Raw genomic sequence first — 27,192 nt, forward strand, 5'->3', positions numbered from 1 at the left:
GACCTCTCAGCGGCTTTTGATACCATCGACCATGGTATTCTATTGCGCCAGCTGGAGGGGCTGGGGGTAAGGGGCACCGTTTTGCGGTGGTTCTGCTCCTACCTCTCCGACCGGACGCAATGTGTGTTGGCAGGGGAGCAGAGGTCGACCCTGAGGCCGCTCACTTGTGGGGTGCCGCAGGGGTCGGTCCTCTCGCCCCTCCTGTTCAACATATATGAAGCCGCTGGGTGAGATCATTCGTGGTTTTGGGGTGGGATACCATCTGTACGCTGACGATACGCAGCTGTACATCTCCACCCCAAACCACCCCAACGAGGCCGTCGAAATGATGTCCCGGTGTTTGGAAGCCGTACGGGTCTGGATGGGAGACAACAGACTTAAGCTCAACCCCTCCAAGACGGAGTGGCTGTGGCTACCGGCCCCCCGGTTCAACCAGTGGATTCCATCGCTGGCCATTGGGGGCGAGCAACTGGCCCCCGTGGAGCGGGCGCGCAATCTGGGCATCCTCCTAGATGCCCGGCTGTCTATGGATGACCATGTGGCAGCCGTGGCAAGGGGGGCGTTCCACCAGGTTCGCCTGGTGCGCCAATTGCGCCCCCCCATCTCCTACCGGGATGCCCTTCGCACAGTCACTCATGCGCTGGTGACGTCCCGTCTGGACTACTGCAATGCTCTCTACATGGGGCTCACCTTGAGATGCACCCGGGGACTACAGCTGGTCCAGAATGCGGCCGCGCGGGCAATTATGGGGAGTACGAGATACTCCCATATAACACCTCTCCTGCGCGAGCTGCACTGGCTCCCTGTGGTCTATCGGGTGCGTTTCAAGGTGTTGATTACCATCTTCAAAGCGCTCCATGGCACAGGACCTAGTTACCTGCGGGATCGCATCCTGCCCCATACATCCCTGCGACCAATTCGCTCTCACAGAGAGGGACTCCTCCGGGTGCCGTCCACTAAGCAGTGCCAGAGGGCGGCGCCCAGGAGTAGAGCCTTCTCTGTGATGGGCCCAGCCCTCTGGAATGACCTCCCCCCCGACATTAGGACAACTACCGATCTCCGCTCCTTCCGCAAGAAACTCAAGACCCACCTGTTCCAACTAGCCGGCCTGGCTTAATTAGAACTCTATTCTCTAATCCCCCTGGCAATTTTAAATTGAAAATTTTAAATTTTAGGGTATCTTAATTGTTTTTAACTTTATTGTTACTGCTTTTTAACTTTGTGGCTATTATTATTATTTATGAATTGTAAAAATGTTTTTATATATATACCTCCTCCGTGCCATATGCTTGTATATTTAATTGTACGCCGCCCCGAGTCCCTTCGTGGAGAGGGAGTGACTTATAAATTGAATGAATTGAATTGAATTGTTCAGCAACATTGTAACCTGAAATAAACTTGAAAAAATCAAAGCAAAAGCTATATATATATGTTTTCGTAGATTTTCACGGGTGTAGGTGTGCTGGTTTTGTTGTATTCGGGTCTTTTCCCGTGTAAGGTTGAGATTGTCTTTGCAACGTTTCAGCAGGATCTCACAGGTCATTACAAATTATAAAAAGTGTGTCAATTGGTTACAAAGAACTTGCGTGTATCCCTTCCAGTCATCACCTATAATCCATATCAAATTATATATTTTACATCAAATATATTTCTATATATTACTATCATCATACCTCATCCTTCATATGACTATAGTTGTTTTAACATCCCTTTATAACAAATATTCCAAAATCAAAGCAAAACCACATAATGGCATTCCATTGTCTATTTTCAATATCATTCAACAACATTCTATCTTTGTGAACGTTCTAAATAAAAAATTATGTTTGATAACAAAGTTTCTAAACCTCCTTTCTTAATCATTGTTTACAATTTATATCCAATTTCAATATTATAGGCTTTCATACATAACTAAGTTTCAAAACTTCCTTTCATGGTCACCATTTAAAATTTATACCAAATTTCCTCTTGTCAAACCAATATATATGTATACATTATATCATTATCAATTATCTATCTAGCTATATCCATTATCACTTCATTTTTAACATAATGCTCTAATTTTAACTATTTAGCTAGTATTTTGTTAATAGTTTTCATATCTCAACCTGTGTCTTTCCAGTAGTAGTACAGTCTTATTTCTTTTGCCTTATGTGGGATGAATCTTCTGGTTATTTCCTTAATCAACTTTGTGTGGACTTCTCTTCGCACCTTGTTGCTTGTTCCATGTCTTATAAATTCTCGAAACCTTCCTTTAGCTTCTTTAATCAGCTTATCTAGTAAAAGTTCCTCTCCTTAAATCCATCAATTCTTCTCTTTTTTTCTCCTTCTATACCTTGAAATCTGGGGTAGAGCTCCTTTCCATCTCTCTTCCCTTTCCATGTTCCATTCTTTCCATTTCCAACCACGCTCAGATCACTGTCAATATCCACAGTTATCTTGCCTCTTTGTTCATTTTTCCCTTGGGGTTTTGAGACTTTAACCTCCACTTTTTCCATTAGCTGGTTATCTTCAATTTCATCAAATTTTGCTATATTACCATCTATATTTTCCAATTTCTTCTCAATTTTCTCTGATGTTTCTAATAATTTTTGAATTTCAAACATAATCTGTTGTAATGTTATGGTTTCTTCTTGGTGTTGTGTCATTGTCCAATTTATAAACACTGCCACTCTAGTTGGAAAACAAAACTTTGCTTTTCACTTCTCTCTTGCTGCCAAAGAGACATCCGAAGGGCACACACTGTCCAAAATAGCTTAAATTAGCCACTTATTTTATTTTATTTTCTTTACAAGTTTAATTTGGTTTTAATCTTTTTTGGGCAGTCTCTTTTGTAAAAATAAAATTTCTTCACCAGATGGACACACTTTCTCTTTCCACTTTCCTCCGGAGCTGATGTCGCGACGATACGGATGTGTGATCTCGGAGCTCCGAGATTGCAGCTGATACTTTTACTGCTGGGTGGTCCATCTGGACCTAAACCGTTCCAAAGAGACGATGACAGGGAAGAGTACGTCTTGCTGATCTCAGGGACATCGCAAAGTCCCTGATTGCTCCAGGAGAATCTCTTCTAGCTGGCGATAGAAGCGCAGCCCCAAAGTGCTGAAATTGGGACAGCTCTGCAACTGGAGGAAAGCAAAAGCTTTTTTTTAAAGCTGTTTTTTTTTAAATCTGCCAGCTGTCCATAACAAGTCAGATTCTTCATACCACCTTGTAATATTTACAGTGATGCCATTTCATACATAAGCTGAATCATTAAATAGTATAAATATGGGATACAAGGATATTTTTTTTGAAGAATAAAATATACACCCCGTTCAGAACTATACACTCAATCGTGTAAAGAAAAGTAGATATGAGGGATTATAACCCTTAACTGACATTAAAGGAATAGGCGTATAACATACAAAACAAGAGCATGAAAATTTCTATTAAAGAGCAGGGCCACCTGAAATTGCAGATACAATCATTTTATTTCATTGTTTGTTGATACTTTTTAGTTTGGTAGCTTAAATGGCTGGGGGTTGAAGGGGGATTTGTATTCTGAAATCACTGTGGGAAGCTATGATATCTGCTGAATAAATGCTGCCTCTGCTAAAGATACCATAGGCTAGTATTGCAGTCCTTCATCAAGTTTTGATTAATTTACTTGCAGAGTCAAAGCAAAAGCAGTTTGCTGTCAGACTGCATTATGACAAGTCACACTGAATCACTTAAGCATCTAAGTGTGCTTTTCAAAAAGCTGAGTTCATGCTAGTGAAATCATTATTTATATGAAGGTTTAGGAAGAAAAGTATAATACTAAGAACTTGAATTTTAAAAATGGGTTATATATAGAACCTCCCAGGAGAGTAAAAAAGCTATCAATCTGCCACTGATATTTTTATCACCTTGGGAGCCTTCATAATTCATTTATGTTGTATTGAAGGACTAAAAACTGGGAAGCAGATTCTGTGCATTTGTAAAAACAGTGAGGAAGGATGATTCTGTTCTAATGGCATTTATGCAAACAACAATAATTGGAAGGAAGATATGGGATTGCTGCATTAATGGTGCCAGCTTCTGTTTACAACCACAATTGAGCCCGTAATATACGTTGCTAAACAAAACATTTGTTAAGGGACTTTTGCTCCATTTATGACTTTTCTTGCTACAGTTGTTAAATGAATCACTGCAATTCTTAATATAGTAACATGATTGTTAAGTGAATCTCGCTTCCCTATTGATTTTGGTTGTCAGATGGTCGCAAAAGGTGATCACCTCGTGAGCCCAGGACACATTTAGGTGTGTGCCTTTAGGAGTGCATTTAGGAGTGACCTGCATTAAAACTGCCATTAGCAACATCTGAATGGCCAGAGGCTGACCTCCTGAAATGAAATTTGTCAGAGATTTATAGCTTAAGATGCCTTTTCTTTTTAGATTTAGATTTAGATTTATTAGATTTGTTAGCCGCTCCCTCTCCACGAAGGGACTCGGGGCGGCGTACAATAAATAAAAAAGCACATATTATACAATTAAACATTACACGGAGGAGGTATAAAAATCACACAACAATCGTTACAATACATAGAAATAGTAATAATAAGGTTAAAAATTAAAATACCCCAATATAAAATTACAGGTTTAAAAATTGCCAGGAGGATTAAAATGGAACTATGGTTGAGCCAGGCCGGCTAGTTGAAAAAGGTGGGTCTTGAGTTTTGAACGGAAGGAACGGAGGTCGGTAGTAATCCTGATGTCGGGGGGGAGGTCATTCCAGAGGGCTGGGCCCATCACAGAGAAGGCCCTGCTCCTGGGCGCCGCCCTTTGGCACTGTTTAGTGGACGGCACCCGGAGAAGTCCCTCTCTGTGAGAGCGAATTGGTCGTAGGGATGTATGGGGCAGGATGCGATCCCGTAGGTAACTAGGTCCTGTGCCATGGAGCGCTTTGAAGATGGTAATCAACACCTTGAAACGCACCCGATAGACCACAGGGAGCCAGTGCAGCTCGCGCAGGAGAGGTGTTATATGGGAGTATCTCGTACTCCCCATAATCACCCGCGCGGCCGCATTCTGGACCAGCTGTAGTCTTCGGGTGCATCTCAAGGGAAGCCCCATGTAGAGAGTATTGCAGTAGTCTAGGCGGGACGTCACCAGCACATGAGTGACTGTGCGAAGGGCATCCCGGTCCAATAGGGGGCGCAGTTGGCGCACCAGGCGAACCTGGTGGAACGCCCCCCTCGCCACGGCTGCCACATGGTCATCCATGGACAGCCGGGCATCTAGGAGGATGCCCAAATTGCGCGCCCGCTCCATGGGGGCCAGTTGCTCGCCCCCAATGGCCAGCGATGGGATCAGTTGGTTGAACCGGGGGGCCAGAAGCCACAGCCATTCCGTCTTGGAGGGGTTGAGCTTGAGTCTGTTGTCACCCATCCAGACCCGTACGGCTTCCAAACACCGGGACATCATTTTGACGGCCTCGTTGGGGTGGTTCGGGGTGGAGATGTACAGCTGCATATCATCAGCGTACAGATGATATCCCACCCCAAAACCACGAATGATCTCACCCAGCGGCTTCATATACGTGTTGAACAGGAGAGGCGAGAGGACCGACCCCTGTGGCACCCCACAAGTGAGAGGCCTCAGGGTCGACCTCTGCTCCCCTACCAACATGCGTTGCGTCCGGTTGGAGAGGTAGGAGCAGAACCACCGTAAAACGGTGCCCCTTACCCCCAGCCCCTCCAGCCGGTGCAATAGGATACCATGGTCGATGGTATCAAAAGCCGCTGAGAGATCTAATAGGACCAGGATAGAGGAACAACCCCTATCCCTGGCCCTCCAGAGATTATCTACCAACACGACCAAGGCCGTCTCTGTGCTGTGCCCGGGTCGGAAGCCGGACTGGCGCGGGTCTAGATAATCATTTTCCTCCAAGTGACGTGGGAACTGTTGGGCCACCACACTCTCTACAACCTTCGCTAAAAAGGGAAGGTTGGAGACAGGACGGTAATTGGAGGGCAGTAATTTTTAGAGTAACTAAGATTCTGTTTTGCCATAGAAGGCCTTTGTTGTATAAATATCTATTAGAATTTAAACATTGGCAGAATAGCTCTACAATAGGTAGAATTTTACATGATTATTTTTTGCTATCCTAGACCCTGAAGTGAATAATTTGTTTATCGAACAATATATCTCTGTGAACTTTCCTTTGCAAGGAAAATTATTTTAATGTAGAATAATTACAAAGTACCCTTGAAGGAATAGATTTGTGCAGTATGATACTTACAAAGTGCAAGTTTTGAAAAATTGCTTTGGCCTCAAACACACTATAAATAGGAATTGCTAAACGCACAGTGTTGTACTATGATAGATGACTGCTTTGCCAAAAGACCATTTTATCATCATTGGAAGGCAGTTGCAGAAATGCCATTTCTCATTTATTTATGGGAAGAAATTATCAAGTAAAAACTCTAACATTCTCTTTTATTCAAAAAAAATGTGCACACAACTGCAATCTTATTAAACTAAAAGCAGCAAAGAGCTATAAATGTTCCATGTCAGCAATATTTTACTGGCATTTGAGAAATTTACACAATTACAGAAATAACAGATTAGTTAGCTTGCCTGGCCTTGCACATTGGCCTCTTCAACCTGTATCCAGATAAAATAAATGCTGACCTATGGATTCTGACCAATATCTTTCAAAGTCAGGTCAAGTAAAAATTTTATTACAGTCATAAACCTTCATAAGGTACAATGAAGAAAAATTACAGGCATTTGAATAATAGCCTGCTTGTGGGAGGTACAAGATAACTAAAAACTAGTATGTACAATGGTATTAAAATATTATATTTTCTCTATAACATTTTAATGTTAATAATATTAACTAAGAGGGCACCTCTAAAGGTCACAAATATATATATATTTGTTTTCGTAGATTTTCACGAGACCCGAATACGCCAGGACCATATATGGATTTCTCATGCCCTGTACCCTTAGTAATATCCTTATGAATCTTAATTGCTATCAAGCTGAATCTGGCAACATTATATATAATAAATGGTTTCTTATCTGAAAGAAAAAGAATCAAGGAAAAAACTTCCATTATGATCTATAAAATATATTAATAAAGGAAGAATAAAAGTTCCTCAACCATGCTAACAATAGGAACATTGTGGTGGTTTCAGTAGTTTTTCTGCTGCACAAATAGGTTCTCAATCATTAAGGACTTTAGTGAACATCGCTTTAGAAGACGGTAAAGCACCGTGGCTCACTCTAAGAAAGGATCTTTATTGGACAGGAGAGACTACAGTAGTTGTGTACATGTCAAGTTTCCATCTGGATTAAGTTGTACAAGCCTTAATGTGGCTGGAATATAGCTGAACTTTGTCTGGAACCCTATATCTAACACCTTTTCTCTAATGATTTTTTTGGCCGGAGTGTGTTCCAAATGAAATAATTGTTCAAGTAACAAAACATCACTGATTGGTTATCCCAAAATTGCTTGTTACCTGTGGATTGAAATTGTCTATCAGTACAGTGACATTGGTACTGTTGGAAAAAATGTGGAATTTGAGCCAATAGTGTGCATTTAAGACCAGGTTCCCACCTCCACTTTTTGTTGCCTTCTCAGCATCATGTTAGGTACATATCTAGGCACTTGAGAAAGATTGGCAAAAGCTTTGTTCCCATGACTTCAAGTTTATAATGAGGGAATGGTTCCCAACTGAGTGTAATAAAAAATTTGGGCCAAAGGATTAGGATGGGACGGGAGAGGGAGGAGAGGGGAGGGGAAGGGGGGGAGAGAGGAGAGGAAGAGAGGAGAGTTGGAAGGAATCTTGGAGGTCTTCTAGCCCAACCCCCTGCTCAGGCAGGAAATCCTGTACATTTCAGACAAATGGTTGTCCAATCTTGTCTTAAAAACTTCCATTGTTGGAACATTCACAACTTCTAGAGGCAAATTGTTCTACTAGATGAATTTCTTCTTAGTTCTAGGTTCATTTTTTTCCTCGATCAATTTCGATCCATTGCTTCTTGTAATGCCTTCAGGTGCTTTAGAGAATAGCTTGACTCCCTTTTCTTTGTGGCAATCCCTGAGATATTGGAACACTGCTATAATATCACCCCTACACCTTCTTTTCGTTAAACTAGGCCCAATTCCAGCAGTTTATATGTTTTAGCTTCTAGTTCCCTAATCATGTTTGTTGCTCTACTCTGCACTTTTTCTCAACATTGTCTTTTCAATCATGGCAACCCAAACTGGATGCAGTATTCTAAGTGTATCCTTATCAAGGAATTGTAAAGTGGTATTAACACTTCACGTGATCTTGATTCTATCCCTAGAACTGTGTTAGCTTTTTTGGCAACTGCAGCACACTGCTGGCTCATATTTAAGTGATTGTCCAATAGGTCTCCAAGTTCCGTCTCACAGTCACTACTATTGAACGAGGTGCATTTGGTTTTTCTTGCCTAAATGTAGAACCTTACTTTTTTGACCATTCAATTTCATTTTGTTAGATAGCATAGCACCCAATGCTCAAGTCTCTCAAGTTCTTTCTGTATCTTAAGTCTGTCATCTGGAATGTTGAGTATTCCTGCCAGCTTGGTGTCATCTGCAAATTTAATGACTTCCCCTTCTATCCCCCCATCCAAATAATTGATGAAGCGTATGGGGCCTAAAACAGAGCCTTGGGGTACCCACTGCATACTTCCCTCCATGTAGTTGTATTTCCATTGAGGACTACACATTGAGTGTGGTTGGTCAGCCAGTTACAAATCTGTCTGGTGGTGATGCTGTCTAACCCACATTTTTCTATCTTATCAAGTAGTAGGTTGTGGCCTACTTAATCAAATACCTTACCAAAATGGTCCACTAATTTTGTCACTTTGTCAAAGAATGCAATAAGGTTTGTCTGGGCATAATCTGTTTTTGACAAACCCATGTATGACTTAGTTTGCCCCTGTTCACTGATTCATCACTTGATTATCTTTTCTGGAATCTTCCGAGGTATTGAGGTCAGGCTGATAGGTCTGTAGTTTCCTGGAACACTTTTTCCCCTTTTTTTAAAGATGGGAACTACATCATCTATTTTCCAGTCCTCTGGTAGTTCACTGGTGCTCCAGGATCTTGGAAAGATATAGATCAGTGGTTCTGATACCATGTCTGCCAGTTCAGAACCTTGGGGTGTAATCCATCTGTCCCGGTGATTTGAACTTGTCTAGGGTAGACAGGTACTCACTTACCATTTTCTTGTGTATTTTAACTTGTGTTCCTAATCTGTTTTTATGGTACTGTTTTTGATAGGTTGGACTGCTTGTTCCCTTTGTATAAAGACAGATGCAAAAAGCAAATTAAGTAGTTCTACTTTCTCCCTGTTGCTTGTCACCTTCTTGCCGCTTTATCCCACTAATGGACCAATTGGTTCCTTGACTTTTTTTTTTTTACATGTTGAAAGAAGCTGTTTGTTGTTGTTATTTTAGCCAGTAAAAGCCTTAAAGATGAAAGAATAATGACATGCCCCCCACCCGTTAAACATACTCCAGTTTATTAGTGAAATGTTTGGTATTCTTCATTGTCCATCATTTTTTCATTAAATCATTAATTTCATCAGAAATTTTTGACTGTACCAAGTGGTTTTCTAGTGGTGTGATAAATGTAGCAGATGTAAGGATGTTTTTGACTATTTGTTCATTTTGGTAATGTTCATCTCTTCCAAATCTTGCATTAGAGCAAAACGATTTGACAGATTAATATCAAAAACACTGATCTTTTCTAATACTTTTGTTTTTTGTGACATCTTTATCATTTTGCGGGATCGTATTCTGCCCCATACATCCCTGCGACCAATTCGCTCACACAGAGAGGGACTTCTCCAGGTGCTGTCCACCAGACAGTGCCGGGGGGGCGGCGCCTAGGAGCAGAGCCTTCTCTGTGGCGGGCCCAGCCCTGTGGAATGACCTCCCCCCGGATATTAGGATTACCTCTGACCTCCGCGCCTTCCGTGTAAAGCTCAAGACCCACCTATTCCAAGTAGCTGGCCTGGCTCAACCATAGTTTGATGATATCACTCCTGACGGGTTTTTTAATTTTGTGATTGTATTTAGGGGATTTTAAACTGTGATTTTAATTGTTTCCATCCATCTGTCTACCTCCTCCACGTATATGTCTATTTTGTGTTTGTATTGTCCATATTTGTATTTTATATGTTTTTATTGTACGCCACCCCGAGTCCTTCGGGAGAGGGTGCGGCTAACAAATAAAATTATTATTATTATTATTATTATTATTATTATTATTATTATTATTATTATTATTATTATTATTATTATTATTATTATTATTATTATTATTATTTTATATGCTCTTTTTGAGAGTCTATCTTCACTTTAGCTTGTACCATTCTATGGTCATTTCCTTTTTTTTATTTTTTATTTTTTTTATTTTATTAAAAGAGTTTTGTACAAACAAATTTTCCCCCTTTTCACCCCCCCCCTCCACACAATATAAATCTCATACAAATGCTATACCCCCCCAAACCCCCCCCGCAAAAATTCACATTCAAATATTATACCAAACACTTTACCCCCTCCCCTCCCCCCTTCTTAAAATAGATTACTCATAACCCCTCTCCTCCCAACAAACACTATATAAATTTCTCTTAAATTAATAATAACACATTGATCATTTTCTAAGCTAATTTAACATCTATAACTCTTAATATAAATTTCTCCTAGCCTAACAATGTTTCATTAGTCCCATCTTCTAATTTATTCATACATATATATTGCCCCACCCTCCACCCTAACCCTCCCCCACCTCCCACACAAACCCACCCCCTGACTTCCGCTATATACCACTCTAACAATTCCAAACATCGCATATACTATTTACTCTGATCATCTATCGGTCTAAACATTCTTACCTAAAGGCTAGATAATAACTCCTAGTCTGGTATTTATTCTGTATATAATCAATCCATTTTGCCCATTCCTGTGTGTAATCCTCCTGTTTCTGAGCTTTTAAGAAAGCTGAAATTTTTGCCATTTCAGCGAACCCCGCCACCTTCTGAATCCATTGATCAATTGTCGGCAAAAAATCTTTTTTCCAATGTTGCGCAATCAACAACCTAGCTGCTGTAACCATATACAAGGCCAATTTTGTTTCCCCTTTGGTAAAATCCTTAACTATACCCAATAAAAACATTTGCGGAGTGAATTGTATTCTTTTCTTAAATACATTCTGCATAACCCACCATATTTTTATCCAAAAAGCTTTAACCTTGTTACAAGTCCACCATACATGAAAAAAGGTAGCATCTAGACACCCGCATCTCCAACATTTTGGTTGAACATTTGGGTACATGCATGATAATTTTTTAGGATCTAAATACCATCTGTAAAACATTTTATAGAAATTCTCCCTTAAATTCTGTGACTGTGTAAATTTAACATTCTGAACCCATATTTTTTCCCACGTTTCCAACATAACCACTTCACCAAAATTCTGAGCCCATTTAATCATACAATCCTTAACCAATTCACTTTCTGAGTCTCTTTCTAACAGTACATTATATATTCTTTTAACTTGTTTTGGACCAGTCTCTTTTATCTGCTTAATCCATAAAGCCGACCCTGCGATCTTCTTCCCATCTCTTCTGAAGCTGTATGTAATGTAACCAATTTAAAGTAATTCCTTCTTCCAACAGCTGTTCGTCATTTCCAACGTTAAAATGATTGCTGGCAGTACAATTGCAAAATATGGTTTTATCACTTGACACGATGTAGTCAATTTCACTTGTGTACCCAGATGGACTTATCCATGTCCATTTCTGCTAGTTTTTTCTTGTAAAATGAATTCATCATATAAAGTTTCTGTCCTTCATCAAAATCTACTAGTCTGTTGCAGCTATTATCTCATTCACCACTTCCATATGGGCCAGTCATATTGTTCTTCCTATTCTTGCATTAAAGTCACCCATTAGTATTTTGTATTGGCATTTTTCTTTGTCTTGAAGGTACGCCACATCGTAAAACTCTTTGACCTCATCATCACTATAGCTTATTGTTGGCATGTAAGCTTGAATGGTTTGAAGCTTGTATTGTTTGTTCAATTGAATTATGCATTGGGCTACTGTGTCTAATATGCAAATTTTACTACAGAATCTTTCAGCTTTTAGTTGATGTGGAAAACTAACTCCTCCGCATCATTCATCTTCGGTACCTCTAGTGCAGTGATGGCAAACCTTTTTTGGCTCGCGTGCCACAAGTGGGGGGAGTGTAGGGGGGGTCGAGTGCAGGCGTGCCGCACCCATAATGCAACGCGCGACCCCCCAGTGCGCATGCGCGCAAAATGTGTGACCCCCCCATTTTTTCATGTATTTTTTGCCCTCCCCATGCTCCAGGGGCTTTATAGGAGCCTGGGGAGGGCAAAAAGAGCCTCCCCCGACCCCCCGGAGGCCCTCCGGAGGCTTCAGGGACTGTCCGAGGCTTCCCTGGTGCCTTTGGAGTGCTCGGAGGGTGGTTTTAAGCGCTCAGAAGGCATCAGGGAAGCCTTGGACGGTCCCTGAAGCCTTCGGAATGCTTAAAACCACCCTCCGAGCAAACCGGAAACTTCTGGGTTGCTCGGAGGGTTGTTTTAAGCACTCCGAAGGCATCAGGGAAGCCTCGGATGGTCCCTGAAGCCTTCGGAACGCTTAAAACCACCCTCCGAGCAAACCAGAAGTGACCGGGTTGCTCGGAGGGTCGTTTTAAGCGCTCCGAAGGCATCAGGGAAGCCTTGGATGGTCCCTGAAGCCTTCGGAACGCTTAAAACAACCCTCCGAGCAACCCGGAAGTCACTTCCGGTTTGCTCGGAGGGTGGTTTTAAGTGTTCCGAAGGCTTCAGGGACGGTCCCTGAAGCCTCCGGGGGGGCGGGGGAGGCTCTTTTCGCCCTCCCCAGGCTCCTATAAAGCCTCTGGAGCCTGGGGAAGGCGAAAAATAGCTTTTAAAAAGGTGAACTCAGCTGGCCAGCGCGCGCATGCGCGCTGGCCAGCTGACAGGGCAGCGCCTCGCATGCCCTGACAAATGGCTCCACGTGCCACTTGTGGCACGCGTGCCATAGGTTCGCCATCACGGCTCTAGTGTATAGTAAATGCCCAGTCCCAAGTTTAACTAATTTTTTACCTTTTCGTCAAGTTTCACATTATACAATGATATCCCAATGCATATTATTGAATTCAATCTGCAGTTCTTCTAGTCAAGCATCCATTTTCCTCGTTCGAATGTTGACTGCTCCTATTCCAAAGGCAGCCTTAGCACCCTCTGCCTTTGGGCATGGTTTACTTAAAATGATGAACTTTGAATTCCAAATTCCAATCAGACCTAACCAAACTAAAATTGACCACCCAAGATCAGAAGTTGTTCAACTTGGCCAAAACTACACATGCCTATTAAGAATGCCTTTCTCTCAGAACAGCAGAACAATTGATATTAAACTAATACCAAATATCATAGCACTCTGGAAAATATGAGATTCTTCCAACAAATAAAGTACAAGTAATTGGCTAAGAAATCAAAAATAAAGGAGCAATGAATGCTAAGAATATCAAATTATTGTTCGGTGCAATGCTAAAATAACTTTAAAAGAATTGCGTTCAGCATCCTTAACAGGTGACATCTTAAAATAGGTTGCTTGCTTAGATTTAAATTTTAAAATGTAAGGATACTGCTGCCTGTCATGATTTCAGTTATAAACAATGAAATCTAAAAAATTTAACCATAAACACAATCACAAATTATTTCCTTGGATGTCATTTCTTTTATCTCTTTTATAAAGGAATATATTCATTTTATCGTTAAAACAAAGTAAGATGGCTAGTGCTTTGCTGTTGTTCTCAATGTAGTCTAGTATTCCAAATTATGTACTTAAAACAGATAGTAGAGGCATATAGTTCAACTATAACCTGTTTCCCCTTTATATGCAAAAGAATGGGGATGAATGGCTAATTTTGCTGCAGAGAAACTGCCTGCTAAGAATCATAAATGCTCCTTTAACTTTGTGCTTCAAACAGACTGATCAAAACATTGCTGCAACTCTCTTATACTGACAGAAAGGATTAATTGTTCTTCCTTTTGCTTTTCTTTTTGCCTCGCTCCTCTGAGCCCCAGGCATCATGATTTAAAAAGCAAATTAAGTATTTTCAGCAGGGCTGGCACAACTCTTGTTTTACTGAGAATTACATTGGCGTTGTTGAAATGGCCTGAAGGGTTAGGGAAGAAAGAGTTTGGAAGACAAACAGAACAGAAGCAGCTTGGGAGCACCAACTGAGTGTACATAGCACTCCAGTTCCCTGTAGCATATTCAGGTGACCGGAGAAAACATGTATATTTAGATATGTTTGATTTTCATAAGACACTCCTGATTTTGATGTTATCTGAATTCACCTGTCCGGGTCAAAGATCTGTAAACATAAAGTGATAGCATGCCGACCCATTTCCAAGTAAAATACCACAGTGCCGTATTTTGTATTTCTTGTTCATATGTTCAATTTGCAAAATACATAAATTTTGTTTAAAAGAAAAAAATGAGGTGGCAAGACCCCAAATATGAATGTGAACTTGCATCAATTAGATTTGGATATGTCTATGAAACCAGTGGAGATTTACATCTATACCTTGCTAATATGTGATTGCTTTGCTAATGTGTATAATATGTGACAATTTAGACTGCAGTGAGACATAAATTTAAGAAAAAAGAAGGAAAATGACAGAACAGAAATTCATCCAAGCCAATGACATCTCAATCTAACTTGCTCCAATCATTTCTTTGGATCTCTCTAGGTATGATTCAGACCAGATCCAATTCAGTGAATTAAAATGCATTGCCCTATTGAATTATCATTATATGAATAATAAATGTATATAGTTGAAATTCTAAAAACCAGCTTTGGCCCTAAGAATGTCATGATATTTTTCCAATATCTATGTAGCCATTTATGCAAAGTCCAGCAAGCTATTTTTGCACGGATGGCTATGTTCATTTGCATATATTTTTTATTCTTCATGAAGATATAAAGCTGAAGGTCAGATATAACCTTGACAGTCATTTAATGTTCTCTATATCAACAAAAAGGAGGACTACATCTCTGCCCCATTATTATTTAACTTCTGCATAAATGACTTTGTAGGATAGAAATATAGATTTTTACCCTCTGAAGTCAAAATAGAAATTGGGTGGTTTTTTCACACTTCCTGGAGTAGGACATTTCATGCCACCTCTATTATATCAAGTATTCAAAGAACTGCATTAGCCATCCTTAAATTCTTGCGCAAATAAAGGAAAATGGTGACATAGCTATTGCCCTCAAATAATTCAAAACAAATGCACTAGTACAGAAGGTGCACAGCTGGTCAGGCACTTTGGCCATGGAATGAATACAGTCTAATTTTTTAAAAGCTGAATTCTACAATTGTTGTTGTTTTTTGAAATTATAGCCATCTTATTCCAGAAAACTCTGTGTGGTTTTATAAAATTAAAATAGCAAAAGACAATAAAAAGCCGGTCTACTCATGGAGCAAACCTAAGGTGACCAGATTTTAACATTGGTAAAGCGGGACACCATTGACCGGGGGGGGGGGGGGTTTCCTTGATTTAAAATTTGGTCTATATCCTTGCACCCCTAACCCTTTAGGGAAAAAAAACCCAGGGGTCTTCAAACCTGACAGCTTTAAGACTTGTGGACTTCAATTCCCAGAATTTCTCCTCCAGTCATGTTGCGGCGACATCATCTGTGTGGATCTGCCCCATCTTCGGGTTTTTTCACCGGGGGCAGGGCTGCCGCTGAAGATGCCGATGAGCCCCCACCGCCACCAGAATAACTGCTGCCGCCTCCTCCTCCTCCAACAGCACCACCACATTTGCTGCCCGGCACTGTGGCTGAGGTGAAGCTGCTAAAGCTCCCGCTGGCACCTCCGCCCATGGCAGCGGTGGCGGCGCCACCTCCTCTGCTCGGAGCACCTGAGCTGAGCCCCGCGTTACCCCTGCCGCATTCTCCTCCTCCGACGTGCTTTTCAGAAGCCATGAGGCATTTTTTTTCCTGCTCCCGCCCCATCCGCTGCCTTCCTACTGGCTTCCGTGGCCTCATGGCTCCTCAAAAGCATGGCGGAGGAGGAAGGAGCGGGGGTAATGTGTGGCCCAGCTCAGGTGCTCCGAGCGGAGGGGGAGGTGCCACTGTCACGGGCAGGGGTGCCAGCGGGAGCTTTGGCGGCTTCACCTCAGCCGCAGCGCCGGGCAGCAAATGTGGTGGTGCTGTTGGAGGAGGAGGAGGAGGAGGAGGAGGAGGAGGAGGAGGAGGCAGCAGTTATTCTAGTGGCGGCGGGGGCTTTGGGGGTTCACTTCAGCCGCAGCACCAGGCACAAGCGGCTAGGACTGGCTGCCCACAAAGGACCTCCCCAGGCTTGCTTTGCTGAACATGGGGCGACTGACAATAGTTTGAGCGGGCGCAGCTGGTGCAAACTACCCTCAGTCGCCTCACGCTCATCAAAACAAGTCCAGGGAGGTCCTTTGTGGGCGGCCAGTTCTACCCGCCTGCAAAGGACCTCTCCAGCTTCTGGAGCCTGTGACAGTAGAAATCACTACACGGCAGTTGCAAACTGCTGCGCGGTGTTTTCTTGACACGTGCGTGGCCGCGCACCTTACCAAAAATCAGGACTTTTTAAAAACGCCGCGGGACGCGGGACAAATTATTAAAAATCGGGACTGTCCCGCCAAAAGTGGGACGTCTGGTCACCTTAAGCAAACCTCCCCCCTCACAAACCTGTCAAACTCCTGAAGACCATCTGACCATCAAATCTGAGGCCTATTAGTGGGGACCTAAGGTTTAAAGATTATGCAAATCATGCAGATCTCAAAAGATGATATTGTTCATACTTTCCCTTACATTTAAACAAATTTTAGATAACTGCAATTTATGCCCATCATTTCTGATCCTAGTTTTGGGCGTAGTGGAAAATAGTTTCTGAACATTTGAGTATCCTTTTGTATACCTAAACAATAATACTATGCTTTCCCTTAGTCTTTTTTAGTTTCTGATTGAATAGCCCAAGTTCCATTGGCTATCGTAATGGAGTATGCCGTCATGTCCCTTGTACCATCTACATCACTCTCCTTTGTGTCTTTTTTAACCTGTCAATATTCTGCAATATCTTCTTTTATAACACAACCCAGACTAATGCTAGTCCTTTTAGCAGCTGTCCCATACTTCTGGGTCATGGGCAACTTGTAGTCAGTAATCTCACCCAAGTCCTTCTCAAAGTACAGCTTTCAAATCATGAATTCCCCATCCAGTAATTGTGTTCTAGATATTTTCCTTCTTTTCCCTTTGCATTTTCCTTGGTTAAGGCCATGTTGTTCTTTTCAGCCTATTCTTCCAACCCTTTGTAATCTTGTTGTGTCATGCTAAGCATTAGCCAGAGGCAAATTTGATAAACAGCTCATTAATTTCCTGACAGTTAGAACAATTAATCAGTGAAAAAACTTGCCTCCAGAAGTTATGTATATTCCAAGACTAGAGGTTTTTAAGAAGAGATTGGACAACCATTTGTCTGAAATAATATAGTGTTTTCTGCTTGAGCAGGGGGTTGGACTAAAAGACCTCCAAGGTCCCTTCCAACTCTTCTCTATTATTCTGTCATTTCTTAACAAAGTTTCTGACTAGTACTGCTTTTCTAAGTTGTGATTTTACCCAACAATTAATATTAACTTTATTTTTACTAGTATATTATTTTTTATGTTTAATTTATTAGTCACTGAGTGATGGTGTACAACTTTATTAAATAAATAAATGTATTTAATACTTTATGTTGCATCTTTTTTCTATTTTTGTCTTAAAATTAATTTTTAATACTATTAGACATGAAGGATAGTAATTCTAATTGTTAATTATACAAGCTTATGTTGACTTCTGCTGGTTTATGACCATAATTAATCATTTTTATTTATTATGTAGCTGTATAATAATTAGCCTTTGCCTTTCTTTTTTACCTGAATAACAGTCTATTTCTGTGTCATGCCACAAGATGGAAGCTCTGATTTCACAATGGTAAGAACATAAAAAGTGCCTAGAAAAATATAAAACAAACAATAGTTTATACATTTCTAATCCTCTTCTATCAATAAAAATTGGTTGTATAGAAGCATAATCCAAAATTTGCTTACCCTTTAATAATATGTTTCTTTTCTAGAATACTGGCTTATTTAGCGATAGTTGCTTGAGTGCATTAATACAGAAATGTAGTTGCTTCTATGCTTCCCAAACTTCAATGACACAGAAACATACTGCTTCATCTTCTCTTTTTTAGAATATAAAGCCCTTTGACAAATAGATAACTATCTCCTATCCTGGATCCAATCCTTTATATCAGGAGTTTATTTCCAATTATTTGAAATAATATTATTTTCCTTGCCCAATAAAGCTAAACATTTGTATGGAATAATAAATTCTATGTTTTAGAAGTATACTTCAATATCATGTGAAAACCCTTAACTATAATGCCTATTCCCTCTAATTCATTAATATAGCATCTTGAAACCAAAATGAGATTACATCTGAAAAAGAGCAGATTATATGAGTTAAAGAACTCTCAAATTTCTTACAAATAAAAATCTGATGTTTGTCCTTTTGTAAACATTAAAGGCTCTACAATTTTAGTCCTTTGTCCATTTTTGCTCTATACCAGCGATGGTGAACCTTTTTTGGCTCACGTGCCATAAGTGGGGGGAGCGCAGGGGGGTCATGTGCAGGCATGCTGCACCCATAATGTGATGCGCGACACCCCCCCAGTGCACATGCGTGCACTACAGGTGCGACCCTCCCATTTTTGCATGCTTTTTTTGCCCTCCCCAGGCTCCAGAGGCTTTATAGGAGCTTGGGGAGGGCGAAAACAGCCTCCCCCACCCCCTGGAAGCCCTCCGGAGGCTTCAGGGACCTTCAGGAGGCTTCCCTGAAGCCTCTGGGGCAGTCAAAATGACCCTCCGAGCAAACAGGAAGTCCATTCCCAAACTTCCGGTTTGCCCATAGGGCCGTTTTTTTGCGCTCCGGAGGCTTCAGGTAAGCTCATGAATCCTCCGGAGGGCTTCCAGGGGGGAGGCTCTTTTCGCCCTCCCAAGGCTCATATAAAGCCTTTGGAGCCTGGGGAGGGCAAAAAATGGCTTTAAAAAAGGGTGAACTCAGCTGACAGGGCAGCGCCTCGTGTGCCCTGACAAATGGCTCTGCGTGCCACAGGTTCGCCATCACTGCTTTATACAGTACTGTGTTTCAGTTTCAACAGGGTTTACTGATGGATATTTGTGAGATTGAAATGCTTTCTCATTTTAATTCACTTTTATAGCACACGTTTATTGATAATATGACAGATATATTACGCATACACATGTAATAACATGGAAGAAGTAAATCACTATAGTATATGTGATCAAATACAGACTATAGTTATGCATAGAGTTGCAGCGGAAGGCTATTTGAGAATAAATTATTTGCAGAATTTCTAATACTGTTCCACAGACCTCTCTGAGCCGACACTGCTGCAATCAGTCACCTGGTCCATGCTCCAGCAGACGCTGAGGACCCACTATGCTCCCAAGCCGTCCAAGCATGTTCACCTGCAGGAGTTTAACTTCAGGAACCAGAAAGAGGGCAGGTCGATTAATGAATACGTTGCGGCGCTTCGCAAGGCCGCAGCATACTGCGAATTCTGAGACCTGGACGAGCTGATTCTGGATCACAAAATTTGTGGCATGTGGGACATTAAACTACAGAGGAGGTTACTCGCTAAATCTATCCTCATTCTGCAGATCGCCCTGGACGAAGCCAGGGCGTCCAAATCAGCCGTCAAATCTACTGAGACTCTGCAGTGCCAAAGCGCTCCACAAGAGGCATGAAAGAGTACACATGTACATCGTGAGGCTGCAGAGCCCAAGAGCTCAGAGAGCGAGGAAGATGACAGCTGAAGTATGTGGGGACTCCAATTTCCTTTAGTTTGGACCCCAACATAGCCCCAATAAGGCTAAAACCCAGGAGAGTATCTTTTGTTCTCTGCCCCAAAATTGAAGACCCCTATAGTGACACCTGTCAAATCTGACTGGTCTGTCCTCATCTGCACGGACTACAAGTGCACAATAAATAAAGCGCTACAACAAGGTGCCTACTCATTGTACAGCACCTCCTTCATTCATTAGGCCCCCCGAAAAGTTTATTGCAAAATTGGACATGGCGCAGGCATACCAACAATTGCCTGTAAATGGCGCTATGGCAGAGGCCCAAACCATTGTGGCACACAGGGGTACATTCAAATGTCACCGGCTGCAATTCGGCATTAGTATCGCCCCTGGACTGTTCCAAAGCGTCATGGAACGGCTTTTGCAGGGGATTCCAGGAGTCATCCCCTATTTTGACGACATCTTGGTATGGGTTGCAAATTAGGCGCAACTTTTCAAACGTATACGAACAGTTTTGGCTCGAATTAGAGATAAAGGCCTCTGTCTCAAAAAAGAGAAATGCCAAATTAACGCGCCAAGGGTTGAATTCTTAGGGTACCTAATCGATGGCTCTGGGATTCACCCGACAAGACAAAAAAATGAAGCAATTCAGGACGCCCCCACACCTCGCAATCAAACTGATCTGCAGGCTTTCCTTGGACTCCTTAATTTCTACAGTGTCTTTCTTAAAACAGAAAGCCACCGTTGCTGAGCCCTCATACCGTCTCCTGGCTAAGAACACGAAGTGGTCCTGGGGCAGAGCCGAGGCTGCCGCATTTGCCGCAGTGAAACGACTCCTGTCAGCGGACTCCTTCCTGGTACAATACAGCCAGACCCTGCCATTGGTGCTGACCTGCGACGCTTCCCTGTTCGGCATTGGCGCCATCCTCATCCACCGCATGCCCAACAGAACTGAAGCCCCTGTTGCATTTTACTCCAGGACCTTGTTTGCCGCAGAGCAGAACTACAGCCAGCTGGACCGTGAGGCTTTGGCTGCAGTGGCTGGAGTAAAGAGGTTCCGTGAGTATCTATATGGCCGTGACTTTGAACTGATTATGGACCACAAGCCGTTGTTGGGCTTACTGGCTGGGGACCGACCTACCCCAGTGTCATTATCACCCCGAATGACCAGATGGACCATCTTCCTAGCTGCCTACGCCTACCGTCTCATCCACCGACCAGGCTCCACTTTGGGGCACGCTGACACTCTAAGCCGCTGCCCACTGCCTGAACTTCTTGCTGACCCTACCCCTGAGACGCCAGTCCTCCTCATTGACTGCCTGGAGACTGGGCCTGTCTCGTCCAATGACATTGCCCATCACTCTGAAAGGACTCCACCATCAAACAAATTTTGAACTGGGTGTGGAGGGGGTGGCCCAAGGGGCCTGTTGGGGCTGATTTCAAAATGTATTTTGCCAAATGCGGTGAGTTATCAGTTGTAAATGGCTGTTTACTGTGGGGGGACCAAGTCGTTGTTCCATCCAAACTGTGCATTGCAGTATTAGAGGCTTTACACATAGGGCATCTGGAATTGTCAGGATGAAGTCTTTGGCTAGGAGTTATGTGTGGTGGCCTAGCATGGACAGGGAGATCGAAGAATGGGTGGCTACCTGCACACCATGCCAGGAGTCCAGACCAGCTCCCCCAGAGGCATCCGCTAAGGAGTGGGAGCGACCTCAAGCACCGTGGTCTAGGGTTCACATTGACTTCTCAAAATGGCTAGAGGTAGTCCTGATGACCTCCACTATGGCAGAAGCGGTCATCAAGATGCTACAGAAACTTTTCTCCATGCACGGCCTGCCCGACGTCTTGGTCTCTGACAACGGGCCCCAATTCACAACCATGCAATTTGAGACCTTCCTAGCAGCTCAGGGAATCAGGCATGCCCTGGTCGCGCCATTCCATCCGGCCTCCAATGGTCAGGCAGACAGAATGGTGAGATCTGCAAAAGAGGCCCTCTAGGATGGGCCCGGGACATTGGAAACACGGGTTGACCACTATTTACTAATTCAGCACATCACACCCAGTGCCACTACAGGGAGAAGCCCCTCCAAGCTTGTCATGGGTCACCAGCTAAGGTCCCACTTAGACCGGCTACACCCAAATTATTCTGCCTCATCGCCCCCAGACTCCACAAGCAAGATTCGGACATTTAGCGTAGGGGATTCAGTATACGCCCATAAGTATGCCGGGGAAACTCTGTGGATTCCTCCCACAGTGATAGGCAACACCGGCCCTCGCTCTTACCTCTTAGAGCTCGAGGATGGTAGGAATTGGAGAAGGCACATTGACCAAGTCCGTGGCCACCTCTCCAACTCCATTCTTAGACAACCAGAGGTAACTCCTGCACGAGTCAAAGCCCTACCCAAACGAAACAAACACTCACTCCTTCCATGGCCAGCTCAAGCCCGAGGGTACCGAGGAACTTATCTGGTTATGTTGCAGGCCCGCAGCAAGCTCTGAGCGAACTGGCTCCAGAAGCTCCAGCTGTGGCCTGTGGAAGGTTCCAGGAGCTTCCACCAAGCGGAGCTGCAGAGCAAACAGGTCCATCCGACCTGTCCAAGGAAACCCCTCCTACTGAACTGCGCAGGTCTGGCAGAGCTACCCAAAAGCCCGCTTACCTGCATGACTACATAACAAGTAGGATTATTCCATCCAAGAGGGGAGGGGTGTTAGATACTTGTTCTAACTACAGTGGTTTCCACCAAGGTCCTCTGTTCCGGTGGGAACAGAGGCTTAATCCTATTGGTCAAAGGGTCTGACAGCTCCCTATAAAAGAGCTGCTGTCAGACTCAACCTTCGCTGGATTGTTCTCACTTGTACTTAATAAAGAGCTGTTGTTACCGTTAAGCCTGTGTGTGCCTATCCATTACCCAATCTAACATATACACTAAAGGTTTTCAAAATTAAACTGTTAAATGTCAGTTTCTTAGTTGACAGGCAATTTGAAATCTCTGGTAGATCTCCAAATTCTATTCAATTTTTGTTTGAGAAAAGAATTAGTGTTATGATTCAGATAGTGTGAGCGCCCTCTCTCTCTTTTTCTCTTTCTCTCAATTAAAATTACATAGGCTTTAATTCTAAGTATTATTATCCCCCCACCCTAGTATTACGAATTATAAGCAATGTTTATTTGCTTATAGTTCTAGATTTGTTTCTATTTTCCTGTTCCTTTGTATGTGGATTTATTCATGTCATATAGCCTTTGGCATGTTTGGGCATGATAATCTTTATTTTTTTAATTATACTTGTGCCATATGCTCATCCAGATGGCTCTTACTTATATGGTACTATAAAATGATGTTATTTTAGAGCATTTAAGTATTGATGGAGAACTTGCAGACAAATAGAATTTATGTTTAGTTGTAAAATAAGCCATAATTACACACACATACTTATACACACCTTTGTAGGAAAGGGTTCTCTTTCCTTGATGTGACCAAAGAAGAGAGCCCAGATCTACCTGTAAATATTGGTTTTTCCATATTGCTGATCTCCACCTATGGATTGTGTGTTTGACTGATGTGTATCCTGTCTCGTTCAGAAGTTCAGAACGGTTATACATAGCACTTCCTTCTCCTTTTGTTTCCCAGCCACCCTGTGTGGTTGGGAAACCCCATGTGGTTCTGTTCATCATTAAACCTTCTTTCCATTTAGCCTCCATGTTTCCAGTGTCTTTCTCTCAGCTTGGAACTGAACCAGATGGATATTTCTTCCCACAATAGGTTGGGTTAAGACCAAGTTCTTCCAGTGCCTTAACCAATATTTTAGGGGACCATGTTTATACAGTACACCTAGAGAATGGAGAAAACTGTATTTGAATGTCCATAATAAGAATTAAGTACAGAACCAAGGATAAGATCAGGAGGCACACAGTCCTGGACCTTGTTAACTTGTAGCTTATTTATTGCTTGTTTAGGAGACCAGGATTTCCAGATACTGCCTAGAGTTATGTTATATTTTATTGTAAATGTTAACAAAGAGAAAATAGACAAACAATAAAAGTACTGAGTTCTTGGTGAAAGCGAATACAAATGTAAGCTAAAAGTACAGAATTCTGCACCTAAATTTTAGAAATGAATGTCATTTTAAATTATTAGAACTTAAAAAGTGTGGTTCATTTATTGAAAAAAAAACACATTTAAATATGACCTTTATTGTTTTCCTTTTTATCAAGTATGTTTTTCTTTACTGTAGAAGTTCAAAGATTCTACAATGTACTCATGTACATAAATGTATGTACACACTCACACACACACACACACACACACACACACACAGAGTGCAGAGGTGGGTTCCTACCGGTTCGGACTGGTTTGGCTGAACCGGTAGTGGTTTGGTGGCCTGGGTTGCTGGAACCGGCAGAGACCCAGGCCCGCCACGCTCCCGAACCAGTTCTCCAGTCGGTGGCACCATCTTGTTTTAAAAGTTCTGCACATGCACAGAACAATTTTAATTGAGCTGTGCATATGTGCACAGTGCCTCCTCCTGCCTACACATAGGTAAGCATTTGTGCTAGCCTACCCCCCCTCCCTGCCGGCCAGCAGTCTCGCAGCAGGGACGAGGGGGCAGCTGTCAACCTTCGCAGCCACGTGACCAGGTGGGAGGGGGGAACTGAACATCTTTCTTTCTTTTCTTTCTTTCTCTATTATATTGCTTTACTCATTTCCATATTCTTAAAAAAAACCCTAAACTATTTTAATAGGATCATTTATAGTCAAGTTAATGAATCTGAGCTAAAGTTTTTGTCACGGAGTACAATTAGTTTTGAACAAGACTTCTAGAGGTCCTTTAGATGTGATTCCTAAAACGTGAGAGAGAGAGAAAAAAGAAAGAGAAAGAGAGAGGAAAGAAAGAAAGAAAGAAAAAAAGAAAGAAAGAAAGAAAGAAAGAAAGAAAGAAAGAAAGAAAGAAAGAAAGAAAGAAAAAGAGAAAGAAAGAGGAAGGGGGAGAGAGAGAGAGAGAGATGGAGAGGAAGGAAGGACTGCTAACCCTGGTACTAGGCCTGGCTTCAAAGACTCTTTGAAACAGCACAGCAATCTAGGGCTGGAAGGGATTTTGGAGGTCATCTAGTCCAACCCCCTGCTCCAGCAGGAAACCTTATATCATCTGGATTATTTTGGTGCCTCTAACAGAGAGGAAAATTGCCAGAAAGGAGACGGAGTTTACTAGGACAAGGTTGCCGTGCAGAGGAAGGCAGAGATAGTCCTTGAGTTATGACCACGATTGAGCCCAAAATTTTGGTTGCTAAGCAAGAGCTTGTTAAGTGAGTTTCATGGCATTTTCACCACATAACAGTCATGTTCAAGCTAGGGAATAACATCTGAAGGTGAGTGTAATGTTCTAATGTACAGAAGTTATAGTTAAATATGTGGGAGAAAGTGGACTCTGGATGTTTTTTTCCAAATGCAGTAAGTGAGGTTCAATGTGTGTAGTTTTAGAAGAGCTCTTTGTGTGTCTGTGTTTGTTTGTGTTTGTCTGTGTATATACACATACAGTATATATAGTAGATAATGTATCTTTTTGTGTGCCTAAACAAACTCTATACCAATGATGGCAAACCTTTTTAGCACTGAGTGCCCAAGCCAGAACGTGTGTGTGTGTGTGTGTGTGCACGCCAGAGCATCAAAAACCCGATGACCTTCTGTCTGGCACGCGCATGCCTGTTTTGGGCCATTTTTGGCTGTTTTTCTGACTGTATTGGGGCGGTTTTGGGGTGGTTCTCAGCCGGCTTTTGGGGCCATTTTCAGGTCATTTTGGGCGCTATTTTCAGGCCATTTTTGACTGTTTTGGGCCATTTTTTGGGCGTTTTCAGACCGTTTTCCAACACTCCAGGGGCCGCAAAGACCAGCTGGCCGGCACACATGAAACCAAAAGAGCAGCTGGTGATGGCACTTGTGCCCACAGAGAGGGCTCTGCCTGCCACCTCTGGCACATATGCCATAGGTTCTCCATCACGGCTCTATACGATGTAATATGTATGTGCACATATGGCATATGTACATAGGATTAAATAGTATATTTTGGATCTTCAGTAGTAAATAAATAGACAGAGAAATTGTATCTCATTGAGGCCTTTCAGGCAAGGAGAGGTCAGGCAAAGCGTCCCTTGACATGAGTGACATCAAGTTGGCCATACCCACCCAGTCACATGACCAACCAGTTACGCCCACCCAGTCACATGACCAGCCAGTTAAATCACCATGAAGCCACGGGCTCCCAGTCACATGACCAACAAGCCACACCTACCATCACATGACCACCATGTCATACCTACCAAACAAGCCACGCCCACAGATCCAGTAGTAAAAAAAATGAAACCCACCCCTGATACAGTGGTGGGATTCAGCCAGTTTGTACCACTTCAGGAGAATCAGTTAAATTTCTGAGCAGTTAGGTGAACTGGCTGTTGGAAGAAATCATTTCTACAGTTGATAAGTGAATCACTCCAGTTGTTAAGTTAGTAGCATGCTACTTAAGTGAATCTGGCTTCCCCACTGACTTTGCTTGTCAGAGGTTGTAAAAGGGGCTCACATCACCTCAGGATACACAACCATCATAAATATGAACCTGTGGCCAAGGATCCACATTTTAATCACATGACAGTGAAATATGAAAATCAGTCATGTCACTTTTTTCAGTGGCATTGTAACTTTCAACAGTCATTAAATGAACTGTTGTAAGTTGAGGACTACCTGTATCACAATGAGCCATGCACAAGTGAACTAGTAGATTGAAAGAGGTGGTGCAAATCTTCCTCAGCACAGAGCAATCTTCATATGTGGGCTTGAATAGTAAGAGCAGCAGGTCCATTTATGGTTACTTCTGCCATTCATAGACTTTCTTAGCCAACTTGGATTTTGTTCAACAACAACATTACATCAACTTCCCGTGTGGCACTGGGAAGGGGAGGGATCAATGCTGTACCATCCAGGAGCAGCTGAGCAAGGAAGAGGACTGGTGGGAGAGCTCTTGAGAGAACACAGCAGCTCTTTTCCTGAGTTGAAAGTGGATTGGACTAGACTGCTTTAGTCCTGCAACCTGGGAAGGGATGGCATTCCATCTTTTTCCTCTCCCAGCCAAGTTAATATCTCTACTGCACTGCTTCCTGCCCCCCTTTCTGGAACTGATTGCTTTTTGATGCACTAATAGCTGTGGAGAAGAAGTGATGCCTGCCACACCTTGTTGGTCACACTGTTCC

The 27,192-nt window shown here is 42.5% G+C and overlaps 1 protein-coding gene across 9 annotated transcripts in view; it reads left to right on the forward strand.

Moving 5' to 3' along the window:
* FRMPD4 (FERM and PDZ domain containing 4) overlaps nt 1-27,192 on the forward strand; it is a 570,850-nt gene that overhangs the window by 478,959 nt on the left and 64,699 nt on the right. For 2 of the 9 annotated variants that reach the window (XM_081946814.1, XM_081946815.1), the window contains one exon: nt 18,011-18,057. The exons of the other annotated variants lie outside the window; for them this stretch is intronic. In XM_081946814.1, coding sequence (XP_081802940.1) covers nt 18,035-18,057 — 23 coding nt within the window. In that variant the 5' untranslated portion in view covers nt 18,011-18,034. The remainder of the gene's footprint in view (nt 1-18,010; nt 18,058-27,192) is intronic. 9 annotated transcript variants of the gene reach the window in all.

The sequence above is a fragment of the Natrix helvetica genome (genome assembly GCF_964273705.1).
Source record: "Natrix helvetica genome assembly, chromosome: 3".
Classification (NCBI taxonomy): domain Eukaryota; kingdom Metazoa; phylum Chordata; class Lepidosauria; order Squamata; family Natricidae; genus Natrix; species Natrix helvetica.